The sequence below is a fragment of the Martes martes genome (genome assembly GCF_963455335.1).
Source record: "Martes martes genome assembly, chromosome: 3".
Classification (NCBI taxonomy): Eukaryota; Metazoa; Chordata; class Mammalia; order Carnivora; family Mustelidae; genus Martes; species Martes martes.
In genome coordinates this window covers 140458962-140481748 of record NC_137890.1, presented here as the reverse complement: position 1 = coordinate 140481748, position 22787 = coordinate 140458962, and the positions used below count along the sequence as shown (strand labels likewise).

The following is a 22787-nucleotide window of genomic DNA, read 5'->3' as shown; positions in this document are numbered from 1 at the left end:
GGTGACTCAGTGGGTTAAGCCTCTGCCTTCAGCTCGGGTCATGATCTCAGGGTCCTGGGATCAAGCCCCGCATCAGGCTCTCTGCTCAGTGGGGAGCCTGCTTCTCCCTCTCTCTCTGCCTGCCTCTCTGCTTACTTGTGATCTCTTTCTCTCTGTCAAATAAATTTTTTAAAAAAATGGGCTATGATCAAGAATGAGTCCCATTTATGACTAGGAACAATCCTCATTTATGTAAAACCAGGTGAATTGGGCAAGTTGGTGCTCCACCCACACAACCCCAGATCCTTCTCAGACCTGATGGAAGAAGGGTGGTGGTCTTTAGGGGCCCTAGGGTGGCTCTGTTGTCCTACTTGTTACCTTTGCTACTAAATTGTGGCCGTGATCCCAGCCTTATATACCTAGTAAGGACATCAGAATCTTCGTTTTTACAGGACTCCTCCACCCCCCACCCAGGTGATCTCTATACACAGTAGAGCTTGAAAAGTGCTTTATACCAGTATTATGTGTGAGCTGCCCAGGAATGATTGGGAAGTGAGGCCACTGTGACAGGAAAACATGTTGGCCTTTACCAGAGCTGAATTTCTCACACTTTTTTTTTTTTTTTTTTTAACATTTTGAGTAATCTCTATACCTGCCATGGGGCTTGAACTCAGAACCCTGAGATTAAGAGCTGCATGCTCTATGGACTGAGCCAGCCAAGTCCCGCTTGCTGATGTTCAAGCTAAAACCGGATGGTCATATATGGTTTTTAAGGAACGCTTGCCTTAAAACACAGTAGCCAGCAGGGGCACCTTGGGTGGCTCAGTCCATTGAGTGTCTAACTCCTGATTTTGGCTCAGGTCATGATCTTAGGCTTGTGAGATCGTGCTGGCCACGGAGCCTGCATGGTTGTCTCTCTCCTTCTGCCCCCGCCGACCTTAAAAAAACAAACAAACAACTAGTTGCCAACATACCATGCTTTCTGCATAATTATTATGTAGTATTATATTTTGGTTATTTTGTGGGGTTTAACCTGATAGGGAAGGGGGGAGATTATTTTACTTTAAGATAGCTTATGCTTGGGAACATTGAACATTCTATTTTATTTAAATTTTTTTTTTAGATTTTTATTTATTTATTTGACAGGCAGAGATCACAAGTAGGCAGAGAGGCAGGCAGAGAGAGGAAGAAGTGGGCTCCCAGCTGAGCAGAGAGCCCAATGCTGGTCTCGATCCCAGGACCCTGGGATCATTACTGGAGCCAAAGGCAGAGGCTTTAATCCACTGAACTACCCAGGCGCCCCTGAACATTTTATTTTAAACAAAAAGCTGTGTCTAGAAAGGTGCTGGGCAGTAGTATCCCTTGAGTAAGAGGGTGGCGGGGAGATGGAATTCTCAGTTTGAGTCCCTGTTGACATGGTGGCCACTTCGTTTTAGGGGAGTTTGTTTCAGGTGTAGAAATCAGTGTCACTGTGGTTTAATAACAGCTCAGGTGTAAGATGGGTGTCTGGAGGTCACGTGGCTCCTGCCGTTGTGTCCTCTCTTCTCCTCGTCCTTCAGTCAGTCTGCTCAGTGGCCCACCACAGGGACCCTAGGTGCCCTTTGTGATGGTCGTTCTTTAGGTAGTGGAAGCAATAACTCCTCATTCTGGAGGGTGTTCCTCCTGTTTTCTTGGATCCCTCACAGCACTCTTCTTGTTCAAGTGGCTTCCTTGCAGGGTAGGGTCTTCCTCGACTGTCTGATCCTAGTTCATATCTGAAGAGCACAGAGGCTGATTGAAAGTGCTGGCTACGTGTTGAGAACAGGCTTTGTGGTACCGTGGTTGGTTGGGGATGTGCCATTTCTTTGAGGGATGTGCCCAACTGCTCACTTACTGGTCTTTTCTCTTGGTGACTTTCCCCAGAGTGGAATCCTCTGATGTCTTTCTGCCCTGGTGTGCGAGATTGCTGTTGCTGGTCTCACAGCTCGGGGTGGGGGGCATTGGGGGCCCACCCCAATGGCCCACCAGTCTCCATGTGGAATTTTTCTTAATCCCAGTTTTTTAGTTTAGCACTTAAGAGTTTAGCTCTTGAGTCTCTGTGGTCTTGGCATTAGGCCTTTCCAGAGCAAAACTCAGGCTCCAGGGTGAGAGGGAATGCTTCCTGGTTCTGAGGGTCTGACTCTCCCTTAAATAGATTCTCAAGCCCTGATCCTGCGTGGCCCCATCCATGCCCCTGTCTTCAGAAGTGCCTCCCATCTCTGAGGCTGAACCTACCCTAGCGCTAACCTTTTCTAGCCAACTCAATTCACTGCTCCTTGGCAAACTGTTTCCCACTCTCAGAAGTTTGGTTTCTTGCCTGTGGTGTTCTCCTCTTCCCATCAGTCTCTCTCAAATCCCTTTACTGCAACTCTAATGATGTTTTGGAAAGGAGTAAAGGCAAATGAGTGTTCATCTGGTTGTTTAATGGAAAGTGTGCAAGGAGTCTCTAATGATCAATTGAGAGGAGGAAGGAATAAAACCTCTATAGTTATAAATTTTTCTTGTTTTATAGCATTTGAGGTTCAGCTGTTTGTGGAAAGCAATTTAAATAAGAGGATCATATTGGAGAGCCATTGCTTGTCCCAGCATGCCTTGTTTTATAGTAGTTTGCTCTATCACACTTCCTAGATGTTGCAGTTTTGAGATTGAAGATTTGTGGCAACCCTGTGTCCAGCAAGTCTTTTGGCACCATTTTTCCTGCTGTATTGGCTCACTTCATGTCTTCGTGTCACATGTTGATAATTCTTGCAAAATGTCAAACTTTTTCATTACTATATCTGTTATTGTGATCTGTGGTCAGTGATCTTTGTTACTATTGCAGTTGTTTTGGGGTGCCATGAACTGTGCCCATATAAGACGGCACACTTAATTGATCAATGTTGGGTATGTTCTGGCTGGGTTCCATCAAATGGCCATTCTCCCGTCTCTTCTCTCTCTCCTCGGGCCTGGGTATTCCCTGAGACACAACAGTATTGAAATTACAATGTCCTCTAAGTGTTCAAGTGAAAGGAAGAGTCCCATATCTCTCACTTTAAATCAAAAGCTAGAAATGCTTAAGCTTAGTTAGGCTGAAAGCCCGGTCTCTTGCCCCAAAGAGTTAACCAAGCTGTGAATTCAGAGGAAAAGTTCTTGAAGGAAGTTAAAAGTGCTACTCCAGTTATACCTGAATGATAAGAAAGCAAAAACAGCCCTATCACTGATACTGAGAAAGTTTTAGTGGTCTGGGTAGAAGATCAAACTAGCTACCACATTTTCTTAAGACAAAAGCTAATCCCGAGTAAGACCTTAATTCTTTCCAGTTCATGAAGGCTGAGGAAAGATGAGGAAATTATAGAAGAAAAGTTGAATGCTAATAGAGGTTGGTTCCTGAAGATGCCATCTAGGACTTTCCTAACAAGAGAGATGTCGATACCTGGCTTCAAAGCTTTAAAGGGAGCAGGCTGCCTCTTGTTACGGACTAATGGAGTTGGTGACTTTAAAGTTGAAATCAGTGCTCATTTGCCATTCTCCAAATCCTAGGATCCCTAGGCATTAATATAAATGTATTCTGCCTATGCTCTATAAATGGAACAACAAAGTCTGGATGACAGCACATCTATTTACAACATGGTTTACTGAATATTTTAAGCCCGCTGTTGAGACCTACTGCTCAGGATAAAATTCCTTGGAAAATGTTACTGCTCTTTGATAACGCACCTGGTCACTCAAGAGCTCTGGTGGAGATGTCTCAGGAGCTTAACGTTTTTGTACCGTTTAACACAGCATCCATTCTGCAGCCCATGGTTCAAGGGATAATTTCAACTTTCAGATTTTATTTAAGCAATATATTTTGTAAGGCTGTAGCTGCCCCAGATAGTGATTCCTCTGATGGATCTGGACAAAGTTAAACTGAAAACTTTCTGGAGAGGATTTACCGTACCATATGCCATTAAGAACATTCATGATTCATGGGAAGTGGTCTACATATCGACATTAACAGGAGTTCGGAAGATGATTCCAGCCCTCATGGAGGACTCTCTGCGTTCAGGACTTCAGTGGAGGAAGTAACTGCAGATGGGGTAGAAGTAGCAGAGAGCTTGAACCAGAAGTAGAGCCTGAAGATGGGACTGGATTGCTGCAGTCTCATGATTAAACTTTAATGGATGACGATTGTTTCTTACAGATAAACAAATTGTTCCTTGAGATGGAATCTATTCTTGGTGAAGATACCATGAAGATTGTTGAGATGACAACAAAGGATTTTAGAATATTGTATAAACTTAGTTGATAATGTAGTAGTTGGATTTAAGAGGTTCGCCTCTAGTTATAAAAGATGTTCTGTGGGTAAAAATGCTGTTAAACAGCATCACATGCGACAGAGCATTCATTCGTGAAAGCACCAGTTGATGTGGCAGACTTCATTGGATTCTTACTTTAAGAAACGGCCACAGCCACCACCCTCATCAGTCTGCAGCCGTCAACATCAAGGCAAGGCCCTCCACCAGCAAAAAGATGGCTACTCACTGAAAGGCCAGATGATAGTTGGCATTGTTTAGCAATAAAGTAATTCTTAATTAAGGTGTGCACATTGATTTTAGACATAATGTTATCACATACTTAACAGGCCACAGTGTAAACATCATGTCATCTGTCCTGGGAAACAAAAAAATTCATTTGACTCACTTTATTGCAATATCTCCAATATTTAAAGTATGCCTGTAATCACTGTAGAATATCTCAATTCTTAGTAAAAGGGATGATTCAGAGACAAGTGTGAATAAAATAACTATTGACTCTCCCAAGGTCCGTGGATGACTAGGTGGTGGTGGAAGGTTCTGTTGCTCGGGGCCTTTTCTGGGTCTGCAGCCTGGGTTTCATCTGGGTTTCTTGCATTTATTGGTGCCAAGTGCTGGTTGAGCACATGGGCTTCAAACCAGCATGGACCACAGAACTTGTGTTTTGCCATGTGTGGGCCACAACAAACTTGTTTAACTGATTTGAGCCTTAGTTTCTTGACCTAAAAATGCCAGTAGTACTCTTCTCCCAAAGTTACTACCACTGAATGAATTAATGTATGTAAGTGCTTAGCCTTAACACTCTGACTCCTCAATGTGGAGTAGTCCTTACAGGTAGCAGTTGGCCTCTGAGCTGAACACAGTGATAGAGCATTAGATGGATGGGCGTGGATGCTTTCTGAAGGCTCTGGGTGATGTTGGGGTTCATTGTTCCAGTCATTCATAAAAACCATTGTACATCCATGTGAGATGGTCCGTGTTTTAAGAGTACTCACTGTCAGAGACTGTTTTTGAAGGATGTATGGGGTAGGTAGATTGGAGCCTGTAACTAGATCTCCTGCTTAGATTTGCTGTTACTATACCCTGAGAGTTAAGGGGAGCAGAAATTTACAGTTGTCTCTTGAGCATCCCTCAACCCTCAATCCCTCATCCCTCAACCATTGAGGGATGATTGCTGTTTGGGACAATTTGAATCATTGGGCAGTAATAATAAAGGGCTTTACCTCCCCAGAGTCCTTTAAGTGGAAGATAGCAGATGGTGGGGGAAAAGATCCCTGTGATCTCTTTTACCACAGAGAATAATAGGTCAGAAACCAAAAGCATAGAAATGTTCTTGTGCTTGTCCTGATTCCATTTTTTCCTGCCCTATTAGAGCCGTTCTTCCTAGTTTGTGGCTTCTCCATAGCAAATATGTTAAATTTTCCTTTACACCCCTCCCCCCAGTCTTCTCTCCATGAATATTTATATATGATATGTGTAGATTTTATATAAAATCTGAGTAATGCGTTGTATTCTGCTGTATAGCCTACGTCCTCCATTCATATTGTGAACATGTTCTCCCTCTTCCCCGTAACCGTTCCAATTTAACCTTTGAAAAATCCCCTTTTGGACAGGGTTAAATAAATTGTGGAGACGGCCGTGTGATTAAATACTGTTAGCCGTTTAAAAACCATGATTTGTAAAGTTTGAGACACTATCCCTATTTGTCAAGCACCATACGCTGCTTTGATAATGTCACCTGTTTTAACGTGTAGTCCGTTGTAGGCGGCTGGGAACTGGGATGTTGTTAATACTGATGTAGATGCTTATGCGGGAAGCCTTTAGATGGCAGCATCTCTCACCACAAGCCACATTCTGAACAGAACTCCTTGGAGGCATACGATGTTTCATGCCCAAGGACGCTCAGGACCCACCTGACTCACTGGACCAGTGTGTGGTGATGGAGCCGAGGCCCCGGAGGGTCAGCTGAGCAGGAGGGAGGGCTGCGGACCCCTGTCTGCCCCTCTTCCCACCAGCTTTTCCCTCACTGCTGTGCAACATGCCCTGCCTCTGTGGCCTTGTAAAAGCGTACTTTAAGTATAAGGCAGCCAAGGAAAATGAAAGTCGAGTGGGTGATTCTGGGCCAAGTGTAATGTGATGCTTGAAAGGAACAGACAGGATGGGCAGTCTTCTCTTTTTTTATGCGGCTTCATTTAGATGTAATTCACATGTCCTACAATGCACGCATTTAAAGTGTACACTATAGCGGTTTTTAGTATATTCCCAAGGTCATGCAACCATCACCACTAATTTTATTTTATTTTATTATTATTGTTTAAAGATTTAATTTACTTGACAGAGAGACAGCGAGAGTGGGAACACAAGTAGGGGGAGGGGCAGAGGGAGAAGCAGGCTTTCCGCTGAGCAGGGAGCCCAATGTGGGGCTAGATCCCAGGATCCTGGGACATGACCAGAGCCGAAGGCAGATGCTTAACGACTGAGTCACGCAGGCGCCCCCACCACTAATTTTAGGACATGTTAATCACTCCAAAAAGAAGTCTCATGCCCTTTAGCCATCACCCCACTAGCTTGCATATCTCTCAGCCTCTGGCAGCCATTCGTTGTTTCCATACATTTGCCTGTTCAGGATATTCCATACGAGTGGCCTCCTTTAATATGTGGTCTATGGGGACTGGCTTCCTTCACGTAGCATCGTGTTTTCGGGTTTCATCCTGTTGTAGCATAAATCAGTACTCCATCCCTCTGTGTGGCCCAATACTGTCCCCCTGCATGGACAGATCACATTTTGTTGTCCTCAGTTGATGGACGTTTGGCTCTCGATAATGCTACCACGAGCACGGGTGTGCAAACTTCTGTGTGAACGTGTGTGAGTAGAGAAGTGTAACTGCTAGGCCGTATAATAACTGTGTGTATAACCTTTTGAGGAGCTGCCAAACCGTTTCCTGAAGTGGCTGCACCTGTTCATTCCCACCGGCGTGTGAGGGGTCCATTCAGTCTTACTAAGAATTCCAGATTTTCTGATGATAAGTTGAGGTTGAGGGGAAGGTGAGAAATTGGACCGACGGGCCTCTTGCGTCCCCGAGTCGCACGCCGGACTGGCTGCTGTGCCTTTTTGAAGGCGGCTCTGTCATGTGCCAAGAACGTTGTCGCCTTCCCTGCCCCACACAGTCGCAGTGCGTCACCAGGGTGATAAAATGCCGGTGCTCTGTGGCCGCTCGGAGTGTGTTGATGTTACAGCCTGGCTGTTTGTAATCCTTGCCTCCTGACTTCGGAGATAGCTAGCAACCTAATCGTCTTTGTCCCAGTTAGAGACAGATTCCAAATTAAAAAACCCTTTGCCAGAAGCTGTCCAGGTTTGAACATGTCAAAATCCCTTCCTTGATGTACACCAAAGACAGCTGTCGCGTCTTCACAGCAAAAGAGCGGCTTTTGTTTTTGCCAGAGTTGACATTCTCGAAATTGAGCTTCCCCATTTCTGCTTTGGCAACCAGGCTGGACGTTCCCGCGTCTGTGCCGGAATGACCGTGTGTGTGTTCAAGGGAGGAGAAGGGGCCGGCTCTTCCTTGAGGCATATTTGGGTCCTGGTGAGGACACACACTGTACATGCCGAAGCTTTGTTTGCGTCTGGAAAAAATTAGCCACACTCAGATCTTTTCCACCACAGGTCCCGTCAGGAAGCCCAAGTATGTGGAAAGCCCCAGAGTGCCTGGAGATGCAGTTATAATCCCGTTCCGAGAAGTGTCCAAGGCAGCAGAGCCCAGTGAGAATGGTAAGAATATATTTTCAATGATTCCCTCCCCCCACCCCAGAGGATTTTACATAATGACATTCCATTTCTGAGTGAAACTGGAGTGCCTCTTGTAGGAATGCTTTGCCAAACTGAATGTGTTTGGGAGGACTCCCCCCTGCCCTGGCCAGTTCCAGAGATGTGGTGAGCTAATGTAAATTCTTGGATTTATATACACCGTGTAGGAATAGTTGAGTGGGTGCATATGCATTGTTTAAGGGTTGAGCCTTATTTCCTCTCAATTTTGACCTCCCTGGCGTGGGGAGATAAGGACAGCCAGCCCGTAGAAGGTTTCCAGCACGCTGTTTTGTTTTTCTTTTCGGTTCTCTATCATTTGGAGTATTCAACAGGCTTCTGCTGAAAACCTGACACTTTCACTGGACAAGTTTCTGATAACGAGCCTTCTTAAAAGTATTTGTTAGCTTTTGAAAGCTTTTTGCTTTTTATCTTAATTTTTTATTTTTTATTTTTTAAGATTTTATTTATTTATTTGATAGAGACAGCGAAAGAGGGAACATAAGCAGGGGGAGTGGGAGAGGGAGAAGCTGGCTTCCTGCTGAGCAGGGAACCCGACGTGGGGCTGGAGCCCGACGTGGGGCTCGATCCCAAGACCCTGGGACTATGACCTGAGCGGAAGGCAGATGAGCCACCCAGGCACACCCCACCCCCGGCTTTTTGTTTTTTAACATCTAAAGTTTTTCTTTAGGGAATGTTGAACTAAGAGGCACCCCCCCCAAAAAAAGTCCAAATTAATTGAAATCTTTTAGTAAAGATATTTTATATCTTTTTTTCCCTAGATCTGGAAATAAGTGTAACAGACATTACAAACTGTAGTAATTCATAGATATATTAATTGTTCTTATTTTTTAAACCAGTTTGAGAATTTTCCATTTGTTTCTTTCCGGGGTGGAAAGGGGTCCCCAGCTCATGACTCTATGGTCCTTCAATTTGTATGTTTTGAACTTGTATCCCATTTTCCTGCAGAAACATGTGGTTAGGAATCCTGGCTTATGTAGAGAAGCCCATTTTACCTTCAGTGTGGATACAAGTTTATGCAGTCCTGCTGAAAGAGAAAGCTCATCCGTATTTCCCCTTTGGAATACCTAGCATCCTCGTCTTCCTAGTTGTGGGTGGTCAGGGGTACAGCTCCTTTATGTTCTAACCACTGTGTTTCTTTCTTTCTTTCTTTCTTTTTTAAAGATTTTATTTATTTATTTGACAGACAGAGATCACAAGTAGGCAGAGAGGCAGGCAGAGAGAAAGAGAGGAGGAAGCAGGCTCCCTGCTGAGCAGAGAGCCCGATGCGGGGCTCGATCCCAGGACCTTGTGATCATGACCTGAACTGAAGGCAGAGGCTTTAACCCACTGAGCCACTCAGGCGCCCCTAGTCACTGTGTTTCTGTGGATACATATGGTGGCGTGGTACAAAGCAGGACATGGTAGGAAAATGGAGTAATTAGGGTGGTGGTGAAAATAACCCTAAAAATGAGCTGAAAAGAGGAGTTGGCAGAAGGTAAACCTCAGCAAGGGGAGTTTGGAATGGGTGGGAGATGAGAGGGGGCCAGGAGCTGGGCGTTGTGGGCAGGGAAGAGGTGCTGTTGCCTGCGTCTTGGCATGAGAAATTGTACCCTTTCCCTTCTGTCCAGGCTCTGAGCTGTTTGGTTTGGGTAAGAGGTTCCCACTGGGATCGTGCTGAGGAGGGCAGGGCGCCAGGTGCATGATGGTGAAGAGGGGAAAGTCGCCGGCGGTATCTGGCCGTTCTACAGACATGAGGACCCTCTTGGTGGTGAAGTCATGTGTGAGGGTGTCCATTTTCAGCTCTCTTCTCTCATTTCTATGCTGGGTTTTGAAAGAAAAATAAAAGCCTTGTCCTCTGAAGTGTAAGTATCAGTAATCAGATTTACCAAGCTATTTGCCCATTTCAGAATAAACCACGCCTAACCCTCATCCCCACCCTCCAAAGCCTTTGAAGTCCTGGTCATTTATGCCCTTGGTATTTTGACTGGCCTAGACCGCATGATGTAACCTCCTTGAGGTCCTGTGTAACATTTAGGACTCTCTCTGGGGGAAAAATGGGGGAGAAATTTAGGATTTGTATTGGGCAAAGAAGAGAGGTTAAAAAGAGTTCCCATTGTCAACATTTCTCCTCTTGCCCAAAGGCGGAATCAGCTCTCTTTCTTGGGGGAGGCATTCTCCTGCTTGGCTGCCAACTGAACTAATTAAAGTGTCAAGATTGGTCTTGCTAGCATGTCCTGCAGTTTGCACGTGCTCTCACTCCTGAGACCCGAGCCCTCAGATTCGGCGTTGTCTGTCTCCAGGGGGACTGAACTCATGACATACCCAGGCTGCGAACACAGACCAGAATTTTCCAGAAGTTTGGCCTAGAATTAAGAAGTAGGGTGCATTTTCTCTTTCAGTGTTCAGGCAAAGGGAAGGAGATACGGTTCCTCTTTGTAAGCCTGTGGCCTTGTGTGGATAGTCATGGTGTTGGTGGAAGCCCCCGCAGTTATCTACTGGTTCGTGAGAAAGTGGTTGCTTGACACAATTCAGCTCGGCAATTAGTAAAGGATGGTGTGTTTTGTAATCCCCGTGGAATCTTCTACATTTCAATAGGGTTAATTAAATCTGCTGTATTAAAGGGTAAATTTTATATCCAACTCAGTGAACCTAAAGGAGAGACTGGAGCAGACTACGACTAATTGAGTCTGGGTATTAACCCAAGCACGCACTAATGTATGGTAGACAGACCTTCTCTCTAGGGTTGACTATCCAGCATCATCATTTCAGTTTTACCTTAAAATTTGGACTTAGGCTTTTCATATTTTCTTTTCTATCCTTGAGATGTTTTTCTGGATGCTCTCAATGACAGCATTTCAGTATTCGCCAGACGAACAAACTATTGAAAACAGCTCTTTGTGAAATGCTTTCAGAATTTCCCATAGGCTCACGAAACATCGAGTTACTCCTAAATGTTTGGAATACCCTTCCCAGACTAAGCTGCTTTGTTTTATGGTTTAGCTCCATAAATTCTTGATTCTTAAGCTATTTGAAATTTAAATCAAAGTAAAGCAAAACCACTGAGCACTTTGAATTTGTTCATTAATCTATAAGTAAGTTTATTTATGTGAATTTGCATATCTTAGCCATCTGGAAAGTGGGTTGTAGGATACGGGCAGATGAATATCTTTATTATATGCAAAGAATCAATCTGTTAAAGTTTACATTTACCTGGGAACATTTTTAGAGAAATATATTCTACTTTATTTAATATTCTAAAATATTTTGGAAAAATAGCATTTTTCTACTCTGGAGGAAAAAAAAAGAGTGACGTAATCAGTTCCTCAAAATACAATCCCCCTTTTTCTGTCAAATAGTTCTAATAACCTATGTGTTGTACAGAATATGTTCTTCACGAATGAGCTTCCTATTGTTAAACCAACATATTGTTTGGGGGAGAATGTCATTTGCCTACAAGACAATACCTCTGCCTTAAGGGAAAATTTTAAAAAGCAACAGATAAATTAGAGAGGGTTATTAAATTGCAGTAGGATTCACAGCTATATTTCTTTGAGTTAGGGGCAACCATAACCCATTTAGGTTTGCTTCCATCTGTCATTAGCTACTTGAGCAAGCTTCGATGGGGAGGGGTGAGAAAGTTTTCGTCTAGTGAGTCATTGCTTGGTGAAGATCAATCTCAAAATATGATGAAACTTTTCTTCTGGCATTCTGTTAGCAAGTAAAAACTAACACATATGAAACAGCAGAATAATTACACGCAAAGCTATCTTGGAGGAGTGTCTTTTTTAAGATATGTTTAAGTAAATACTGACACCATATGTTTTTGATTATTATTTCAGACATTCAGCTTCTTAGAATGGTGATATGCCCTTTGACTAATAGTTGATTAAGGTGTTAGTTAGGTGAGAGTTCAGAAAGGGGATGTGCCTGGTATGTGTGCCATGGAAGAGAGACCAGAGGTAGGGTATCCACTCATTCTGCATTTCCTTAAATAAAGATTAATTCTGGTGCTGTGAAAAGTGCTATATTAGATGCTATTTGAGATGGGTTATCAAGCATAGGTTCTTTCTCCATGGAGCCTTAGAGTCTGGTTGGGGATTAAAGACCTGTCTATATGCAGAGTGACTGTAATACAAGGGGGAAAAGTAGTGTTGACTAATCCAAGCTGGGTGCCAGTGGAGGAGCTGAGCTGGGAAGGATTTTTTTTTTTTTTTAAGATTTTATTTATTTATTTGACAGAGATCACAAGTAGGCAGAGAGGCAGGCAGAGAGAGACAGAGAGAGGGAAGCAGGCTCCCTGCTGAGCAGAGAGCCCGATGAGGGACTTGATTCCAGGACCTGAGCCGAAGGCAGAGCCTTAACCCACTGAGCCACCCAGGCGCCCCAGGATTTGATTACCTGCAGATTGACCTGACAACAAAGTATAGGATACAGTGGGACAGGAAAGAGACTAGGGTCAGGAAGATGGTGAGGTAGAGATTTCATTAGTTCGATAAGACAGTAAGGCCTCAAATTAGAACAGGATTAGGAAAGAAGAGGTGAGGAATAGGAGTATTGTGGAGAAATTGCATGGACCTGGAAGCCAGAAGAGATAAAGCTGATGACTTCAAGGCTTTGAGACAACATTCAGAGGGCACTGAAAGAGGGAACTGTCCATTTCTGTTTGAGTTCAGTTTCAGGTGTATTGTGCTTGAGATGTTGTTGGAACATCTCAGCACAAATGCCCACTGAACAGTTGGAAAATCAAACTGGGTCTCAGAAATTCTGGGTATGGACTTTTGTTTAGAGGGAACGTGATGAAATGAGGGTGTGTCAGACTAGGGCAACGGTCATTAGGAGAAGAGAACCGAGAAAGGATAGAAGAAGAACCCACAAAACCATACAATAAATCGTGGAAACTATGGATTTCCTCTCTGAGTGTCTGATGTGACAGTTGCCACTTTCCTCCTTGTAGGACAGTGTATTTCCAAGGTCAAAAATTACAGTAAAGTCAAAAGAGGAGATCAGTCTTTTAAAAAGACAAAATTACTATGCCTACCAGGTCTGTTTCAGGAGGCTAGCGAAGGTGAATGACTTTAAGTTGTAGGTAGGCAAAAGGGAAATGAAATTGGTGGGGATAGACCATTGCCTTTTTACCCCAAGGCTTGGAGCAGGTAAGGGGTGATGAGAGATCAGTTAATAGGTTGAGAGGTGTACGCAGCAATCATTTTTTATTGATTTTAAAGAAAAGGGAGAATTTAATACAATTGAAGACTTAAAGCAGAGGTTCTCAAAGTATAGGCTGCAGACTTCTAGGCATCCCCAAGCCCTTCACTGAGGTCTGTGAGGTCAAAACTCTTTTTGTAATGATATTAGGATGATATTTTCATATCTCTTGCATTGACATTTGCACTGATGGTGCAAAAGCAGTTGCTAGTAAGACTTCTGATGTGTTGGTGCACGTTAAGGTAGGGGCGCCTGCTGTACTAGAGCCAGATGTAGTATTTTCCACCACCATGCACTAGCATTGAAAATAATAACTCAGTAACGTCCCTGACAAAGCCCTGGAAATAAGTTTATTAAATCTTGTCCCTAGATTGATCTTTTTAATCGTCTGTGTGATGAAACAGAAGTCTCCATAAAGCACTTCTACTACATGCTGAAGTATGATGATGGTCTCAAAGAAAACCACTTGTGTGACTGTTGGAATTGCCAGTTTTGTAGTGGAACACCATTTTTACTTGAGAGAATGACTGGCAAACCATGGTTATTCAGAATTGGGTATTAGGCACACATTTTCTCAAAAAGGAGCAAAATGAGCATGTCATTTCAATTAAAAAACACTGACAGGGATTCCTTGCTAATGATAAAATCTGACCTTTCAAGTGAAAAATTAAGTTTTGAGAATTTCTTTTTGTCACCTTGAGCTTGATGGCTTCTCAGGACCTTTCATTTGAGATGCAGTGATATTAATGTGATATTTTGGTCTTATATAATAAAATGTGTCAGCTCTTGTAAGATCTGCAAAACCAGTATTTTCCAAATTACTCAATGCATGATGTTAAAAAATCCTGCATGGGCAAAAATCCATTTGACTCCTAAAGACTGTTGACTCTTTGCTGTAACCCAGTACAAAAAGTGTATTCATACAGATTCAAAGTCAACAGTAGAACTAACCTTTAAGAAATTGCTACTTGTCAAGTTTTGGTGTGGTATCAAAGAAGAATATCTGTAATTAATTGAGAAGGCTCCTCCCTTTCCCAGCTAAGTATCTCTGAGGCCACCGTTCTTCACATGCTTTAATGAAAAGAATGTATCACAACAGATTAAATGCAGAAGCAGACATGAGAATCTAGCTGTCTTCTATTAAATCAGACATTAAAAAGAATTTGGAGAAGTATAAAACAATGCTACTCTTAACCTTTTAAACTGAAAATATTTTGTGGGGTACCTGGCTGGCTGGGTTGGTAGAGATGTAACTCTTGATCTCAGGGTTCTAAGTTCAAGCCCCATGTTGGGTGTAAAGATTACTTAAAATCTTTGAAAAAAATATTTTTTTATTAAAAATGTTTAACTTGTAGGTTTTGTGAACTTAAGATTAATTAATGTAGATTTAAAATGATTCTTTTAATTTCTTTTAAAAATTTTTTTTATTTAAAAAAATTTTTTTTAAAGACTTTGTTTATTTATTTGACAGAGAGAGACCGCGAGAGGGAACACAAGCACAGGGAATGGGAGAGGGAGAAGCTGGCTCCCCACAGAGCAGGGAGCCCGATGTGGGGCTCAATCCCAGGACTGTGGGACCATGACCCGAGCGGAAGGCTGACACCCAACCAACTGAGCCACCCAGGCCCCCCTTACTTTTAATTTCTAACATAATAAGTATCAATGGCCCACCTATGCCAAAGGTCTTTATAGTCCTCAATTTTTAAGAGTAAACCTGAGACAAAAAGTTTGAGAACCACTGGCTTTGAGGAAGGAAAAGAAGACAGAAAATAAAAAGAGATGAGAAAATTGGTCCAGAGTCTGATAATTATCTAGACTTGAGGGGATGAGAACTTGATAAGTGGCAGTATGACTAGAAAGAAAGAGACTAATTCAGGGACATTTTGAAAGAGGAAATGGTAAGCTTTGATAACAGTTTCAGTATAGAGTGAATGGGGTGGAGAGCTTAAAGATAACTTGTGTGATAAGTACATTTTTTTATTCAGGACTAGAAACCAATTAATGGCAGTCAGCTTAGGTCCATGGGTAGGTACTCCTCTATAAATACTATTTTTCAAAATTCAAGGAGGAGGGAAGGTGGCTTAGGAGAAGGAGCAGTCAGGAGGAAACAGGATGTAAATAGAAGGCAAGGAGGGCAAGGAGTTCAGCAAGAAGCAGATTGCGGGCATGTAGAAGCAGAGGATGGGACTTAACATCCATTAAGGCTGTGTCTCATTTAACAGACTCCGTTCAGAAGTACTATCTTGAAAACGGATATTGTCGGTTGCTCAGGGTCACATGGTCGTAAGTGGCTGAACATTGTCAGTGGTGTCCAAACTCATAGAGTTTGAGGAGGATGAGAGCAGGGAGAGGGCGTGTCTTGATAGAATGATCTTTGATCATCCCCAGGAACCTCCACGGTTTTAACATTGTTGGACTTTAAGAAGAGAGAATGATGAGATAAGAAATGAAAGCAATTAGTGTGGGCCAAGTGGGAACAGTTTGATAATTAGAAAAAGGAGGAAATTTTTTGTTGTCTTCAGGAAATAATGAGTTCAGAAAAAGTTACTTAAGGTAGAAAAGTCATCAACAAAAACACTATTTTTTGTTAGCTAAGAGAAATTGAGTATAGATAGAAATCTGAGAAACCAGAAAATAAAATAATAGTGAGAAAGTAGACTCTTGCTGTTAGAGTTGGTAGAAATAATGACCAACTTTGATAAAGCATCTTATCTTAAAGATGCTTGGTATATAAATTATTTTCTCACTTTTTTTTGGTAAGCTCACGACCTTTAAGAAGTGGTTATGGCCACTTCCCTCATGAGGAGATTGAGGGTTAGAGAGGTTCACACAGTAAGTGGTCCAGAATAGCTTTGGTAGGGAGAAGAAGTCCTTTCTTCTGAGACTGAAGGGAAGGATGAGGGGATGGTTATAAGAGGCACAAATGACTTTGATGTTATGGGTGTGGTAACTGGGGAGCTGGTCAGTGTATGGACTGTACTTGAGGGTTGGTGCCACAAATCCAAGTGTAATTAGTTAAAAAGAGATAGGAAGTGACCCAATAAATTCCCTTTGCCTTTCTTCACTTGATTATTCCATTATGGTGTGATAGTGAGGATTCCATGAAAACATTATTGGGAAGGAATCACTCTCCACTTGTCTAATGGACTCCCAGGAAGTGTGAGGCTGATTATTCTCTCAACTCCAAATACAGCCATCATAAATTCTTTGGATATTGGAATTTGTGAGATGTAAAGTGTTGCTAAGATGTGGTATCTATCTCCAGTTCATATCCTAATGGTGGTTTTGGGTAGGGTACACCTATTATTGGTGAGTGTTTTAATATTAGCTACATGAATGAAAATACTTTCCATTTAGAATGTCCCACTGGATTTTGATTTGGGGGTCATTTTGGAGTATGAATGAGTCCTAAGGAAATCTTATCTGACTGTTCAAATCTTAGTATTTGTTGATCGGCCGTGGAAGTAGAAATGTATTTTAATTTCACAGTCCAGTGTATCAGTGTGAGTTTGCAGGCAACTCATCTCTCCCAAAATGGCACTGTCACTCTTCACCCAGGGGTCCTTCTGCCAGAATGGAAAGTTCAGAGAGAGAAATCTGTATGTTAGGGAGGGGAAAATGTGGACGGCTTAACGTGGATTAAGGGATTCAAACTGAAGGAGGCTTCTGAAGGGAAGGTCACTGGAATGACATTTGAGAACAAAGAGAATAATATGAAAAGACAGTTGGGAAGCTTTTGAACAAAATGAAATTGCGGTGACTTACTAGTTGCTAAACCTGAAATGAAGGATGTCTATTCATGCATCCTGAACCCAGGTAAAGTTTGGGAACTTTGGTGGCAACCTAGTACAGACTGAATGGTTAAGAGGACAAGTTGATTGTGAGCTTGGAGGGGAGTCCTGTCAATTCAGACATTGAACCTGGGGATTGCCACAGCTCCCAGCTTGTCTGAAGGGGGGAGGTTTGGATGAGAAGTCAGCTGTCTTTGCATCAGTGTATGTTTTTGGGGCGCCTGGGTGGCTCAGTGCATTAAGCCTCTGCCTTTGGTTCAGGTCATGGTCTCAGGGTCCTGGAATCGAGCCCCTCATCGGGCTCTCTGCTCAGCGGGGAGCCTGCTTCACCTTCTCTCCCTGCCTGCCTCTCTGCCTACTTGTGATCTCTCCGTCAAATAAATAAATAAAATCTGTAAAAAAAAAAAAAAAAATACACACACACACACACACACACACACATATATGTTTTCATGAAAACCTTGGCAATTTGGGGTGTCTGTCTGTGGACACAGTGTGGAGGCAGCAGTGGCTCCCTAGGGGGCACCCCATTCCCCAAGGACCTTTGTGGGATGCAGGGTCTCAGAGTGAGCCCCATGTGAGCGACAGGCTGTGGCCTCGTTTGTCGTCAGGGTAAATTCTGTGGCAGCCAAGCCCGTGCAGCTGTTCTGTGTGCTTCCACAGCAGCTGCCAACTGGGAGTTGTTTCTGGCGCTTTCCCTGGAATTTCAGGTTGAACCAGAAGCTAGACAGGGGCACATTCACAGTTGGGGAGCAGTATAGAGATTGTTTCGAAAGGAAACGGGGGTGTGGAGTAGAGAAACTGCGGAGTTCCGCCCCCTTACCCACTTCTTCCCCTTGCCATCTGCATCCTGTTCTCCCTCTCTGGTCCGGCTGCCACCTGAGATAAAAGGGCTGTCCCCCCTGAGCCTTGGGGCGAGGGAGGGTGGGACGGATTCTGTTCTGAAGTGGTTCAGCCCTTGGGTGTGCCTGAGTTTTGCTGATTTGGTTTGGTTCCTGCCTGCTTTTCCCAAATGCCCAAGTACCTTGGGAATCAAAATATGGTTGGAAATCTCTGGTGGGAAGGGATCCTTTGTAGAGTGGTCTTCTGGGTGTGGTTGACCTGCCCCCGGGGTGCTCTCTTACCCCTTTTGGCTTGGGGCCATTGCCCCTTCCTGGTAGGAGTATAACACAAATGATCCAGAAACATCTGAGCTCTCTTAACCCAGAACAATCAATCTGTGGTTATTTTACCCCTGCAGTTTTCTGGAGCAGCTAAAAAAAAACCATCCAGGCTGGCAAACCACAATTCTTACTGCAAACACCAGGAGCTTTTGAGAGTAAGCAAGGGGCAGGATGCTTTTCCTTCCTTGAGGATACAGCCAGCCTGGTGTCCCTTGTAGCTGCTATCCTGGGAGCATGACTGAGCAAAACTGGTATGTGAGTGAAGATAATACAAATGGTCTTCTCAGCTCTACTGGTTTTGATTTTATGGTTCCGTACAAAAGGCAAAGTTAGCATTGAACTTGGGTGGGGATACTGTCGCTCAAAGGTAACACTGCTATTTTGTTCTTTCCTCATGTTATATTTCTAAGACTTATCTGCAGATTTCCACATCTAGGAAAAACGGATTCGTCAATATATGGGTCTGTGTCTCTAGACGATTAATACAAAAAGAACAAAACATTAAGATGAATGAGTGTATTACAAGTGACATATTGTTCTTAAGTTCTAACTTCTGTAAGCAGGGTTTGCTTTATACGTTACTTCATTCCCTGATGGATGCTGATTTAAAAATAGATGAGAGGTGTTAGAATGATGTGACCATCATTTCATCAGCCGTAATTAAGTTCCCTTAGTCTTTTGGATACAAGGTTAACCTATAGCTCAACATTTAAACCCAACAACAGAACTCTTTTAAAAAAGTGCAAAAAGCGAGATGACCAGCTTCTCAGGGGGAGGCCAGAGAAGGGAAAGGTGGTGAGTGTGAGCTGTGACCTTCAGGTTAACAGTGTATCCAGGCATTACTGTGGAGTGTGCAGAGAACATAGCCTGATTTCTCTGCATCTCCTCACGAACAGGAGAGTGTGTTACTGGGCTTTGTCTCCTGGGACACATTTCGCTGGGATTTAAAATCTTTGTTTCAGAGTGGATTCCTGACGACTGGCCCTTGAGTTGGGGTCCTGGCTTTGACTTTGACTGCTGTGGCTGTGGGGTAGGCACAGCATGTTTCCACCAGAGTTAGTCCTGTCCTTGTTTTTGGTTAATGAGAGCTTGGATTTCAGTTTTACCCCAACATCTAAGTATCTTGGGCTCTGCCAGCATGCCACTTGGGTTTGACTCTATCTCTGCCTCCTGTGGGCACTGGCCACCCTGTCCTCGTAAAGAGTTAAGACGAAGGCCTCTTTCTGCCTCTTATGTGGGAGGTGTGCCCATTTTTCACATGCCGTGGAAATAGGGATTGCTATCCTATAATCACACTGTGTTCTGATTCAGGTCAAATATTTCACTCTTTGCACTTGGAGTTTCTCTTTCACTGTTTTCTTAACCTGTCACAGCCTCTTAATTAGAATGTATTGCTAGAGGACAGGCAGCATTGTCAAACTTTGTGCATTTTATAAGAACACACAAAAGCCCCCGACAAACAGCTGTAACACTCCAGATGCAAACCTGAAATTCCCCAGAGGGGCGTCTTCATTGTTTTCTTTCTTTGTTCCAGAAGCAAAGGCCGATAATGAACCGAGCTGTTCGCCAGCAGCTCAAGAACTGTTGACAAGGCTGGGATTTTTACTGGGAGAAGGGATCCCAAGTGCCACACACATAACCATTGAAGAAAACAATGAGACCATGGTAATGCCTGAGGAAGACACTGCATATCATACCGGCTCAGAGGATGCGTGAAGGAGGGCATAACCCTCTTCTCCCCCTCCCTGCGTGGGAGGCATGGTTCAGTCAAATGAGTCTGGGCTGTTGTGTGTTGAAATTTACTTCAGCAGTTCGTGATTTCTGCAGTGGGGAGGTGGGGCAAGGCAAAAGGGTGCAGAACTGAAGAAAATATCCATGTTAACCTTCGAGTCACCCCCCAGGGAAGAGTAGCTAAATGAATTGAAGTGGCTGAAAGACTCCCATCGTCACGATAACTACTTTTATCTTTATAACACCGTTCTTCTCATCTGGCTGCTTTGGGATATGCTTTCCTGTGCATTTTTTTGTTTAAGGCTGAGATTTTGGAGGGTCAGTGGGATGAGGAAAGATTTGTAGGAGGTGAGGCAGAGACAAAATAAGATGCGATCAAATGGGTCGTGCATGGAGGAGCCTTCTGCATCCTAGGGAGCCGGCAGCCTGTCCCTTCAGAGCGGAAATGCGTAAGGTTTACACAGCGGTGAGGGGCCAGAGCTCCCGCCCCCCGGGAGGGTCTCTGCAAGGGTGTCACTCACCGTTTGAGATGGCAGTGGCCACCAGCCTCCTGGCCCTGGTTGCAGAGCCCATAAATCTTCGAGAATTGAATCAGGCTGCAGTGTTCGTGAAACATTACAAAAACAGAGTTCCCAGGTTTTCTGTACAGAGGTCAAAGAACGCATTTGTCTTCTGCAGACTAAATGAAAGGAAGTCTGCCCGTTTGCTATTTCTATTTTACGAATGTGCGTTCCCAGTAAATTATGTCTGAGACTGCCCTTTTAATAATAATGATTTTTTTTAAAAAATCACCAGGGAAGGGGACAAAACAAAGAGATTTCTTTTTTAAAATTTGGGAGGCCACATATATATATTAAGCCCCCTCAGTTTGAAAAACTGTTTTCCCGTGCCTGTTTGCAGTGTTACTGCTTTAGTGTCGGAAACAAAAGCCTGTATGGAAGAGTCGTGTGTGAAGCCATGCTAACCCTCCTTCCGTTCGCCTTGCAGCGCACAGCTCTGAGCCAAGGCATCAGTCCTTGCTCCACACTAACCAGCAGCACCGCCTCTCCCAGCACCGATAGCCCCTGCTCAACCTTGAATAGCTGTGTCAGCAAGACGGCAGCCAACAAAAGTCCCTGTGAGACCGTTAGCAGCCCTAGTTCCACTCTGGAAAGCAAGGACAGTGGAATTATAGGTAAGAAGCACACGGCTCGGTAACGGAATGGCTCAGTGCCCGTCAGCCAGAGTGCCCACCGGGCATGACTGCAGAGGATTGTAGCCTGCTCCGTGAAGGTCCTCGGCCCGAGCCCGGCCCTGCACTTTGCAGCCGGCACCGGCTCCGTGGACGGCCGAGAAGATGAAGCCTCCTCAGCTTATACGTTCCTTGGTGTTGGTGTTTATAACCCTGGGCTCATTTGGTTAAAAAATTTCCCGATCAGGGACGCCTGGGTGGCTCAGTTGGTTAAGCGGCTGCCTTCGGCTCGGGTCATGATCCCGGCGTCCTGGGATCGAGTCCCACATCGGGCTCCTTGCTCAGCAGGGAGCCTGCTTCTCCCTCTGCCTCCGCCTGTCTCTCTGTCTGCCTGTGCTCACTCTCTGACAAATAAATAAATAAATCTTTAAAAAAAAAAAAAAAAATTTCCCGATCACATCTGACCTGTGAAGTTACAGAATCTTCCCTTCTCGTCATTAATTCCATTTGCTGGACGTCTCATCCCCCTGGGACATAGAACCGGGCAATAAGTTCCCTGGGTTTTGAGGCATCTTCCCAGCCCAGTCTCAAGGTCATTCATTTCCTCACTTAGTTCCGGGTATCTGCTCTTTAGTTTCTTTTCATGGGATCTGACCACTCTTTTTGAAGCTAGAATTTTCTCAGGATGTCCACCCGGGGCCCCCGCACTCTCACACCCACACCAGTGGGTTTCGTTGCCCTGAACTATGGATGAGGAGACATAGATTCTAGTCCCGACTCTTAGGGTGCTTAGCTAGGTCAACACTTGCATAACATTGGAGTTCTTTGCACACTTGGTTCCCTTTCCTTCTCTGTTAAAGTAAGGATTCTGATTGGTTCAGTAGTTTCCGGTCTCGGGTGCACCTTAGAATCAACCCGGGGAAAGAGCCCTTAGCTTTCACATCCTACCCCAGGCAGAGTGCCTTTCCATTTCTGCAGGTGGGGCTGTGCACCTGTGTGTCTCAGGTGTCCGGCGCGGTGCCTTTCAGGTAACAGGTGTGCTGGACCACTGGATGGGTTGTCTGGGCCCTCCTCTGCTCCTGGATTATGCTGCTGTTCAACATCGGTGCTCTACTGCACATACAGCTCCTGCCCTTTTTCTGACATATGCGTGTGTCTTTGAGGGACAGTTTACGTTCTAGTATGGACTGAACCCCGGTTACTTCCACATAAGTATGTAATCAAAGGGAATGACATTTGAGCTCCTTATTTTCTTCTGTCACCTGCTATTTCAAGTGTAATTTGCAAAACCAAGTTGCAGGTTCATGAACTTCATATTTTGGAGATTGCCCCAGAAGATCTGTGAGGTCGCTGGGGCTGGGTGGCAGGCTCTATGATGTAGACCTCACTGTAGCTCTCTCTTAGGGGCTCTTCACACAGGGACGGCCGCCTCTGCCCTTAGTTTCCACTCTGGTAGGTTTTTGTTTCATTCGGTTTTGATCGTCTTAATGAGATGCAATCACATATTATAGTACTCACTTATTTAAACCACTGAATGGTTTTTGGTCTGTTCAGAGGTGTACAGCCAACACCACAATCTGATTTCAGAAACTTTCACCCCAGAAAGAACCCTGTAGCCTTTAGAAGTCACACTCTGTTTCCCCAGCATTC

The 22787-nt window shown here is 44.1% G+C and overlaps 1 protein-coding gene across 1 annotated transcript in view; it reads left to right on the top strand.

Annotated features, from left to right (window-relative positions):
- TANC1 (tetratricopeptide repeat, ankyrin repeat and coiled-coil containing 1) overlaps positions 1-22787 on the top strand; it is a 153065-nt gene that overhangs the window by 58836 nt on the left and 71442 nt on the right. Inside the window, exons 3-5 of the mRNA XM_080798596.1 lie at positions 7936-8040; positions 19770-19900; positions 20954-21140. Coding sequence (XP_080654722.1) covers positions 7936-8040; positions 19770-19900; positions 20954-21140 — 423 coding nt within the window. The remainder of the gene's footprint in view (positions 1-7935; positions 8041-19769; positions 19901-20953; positions 21141-22787) is intronic.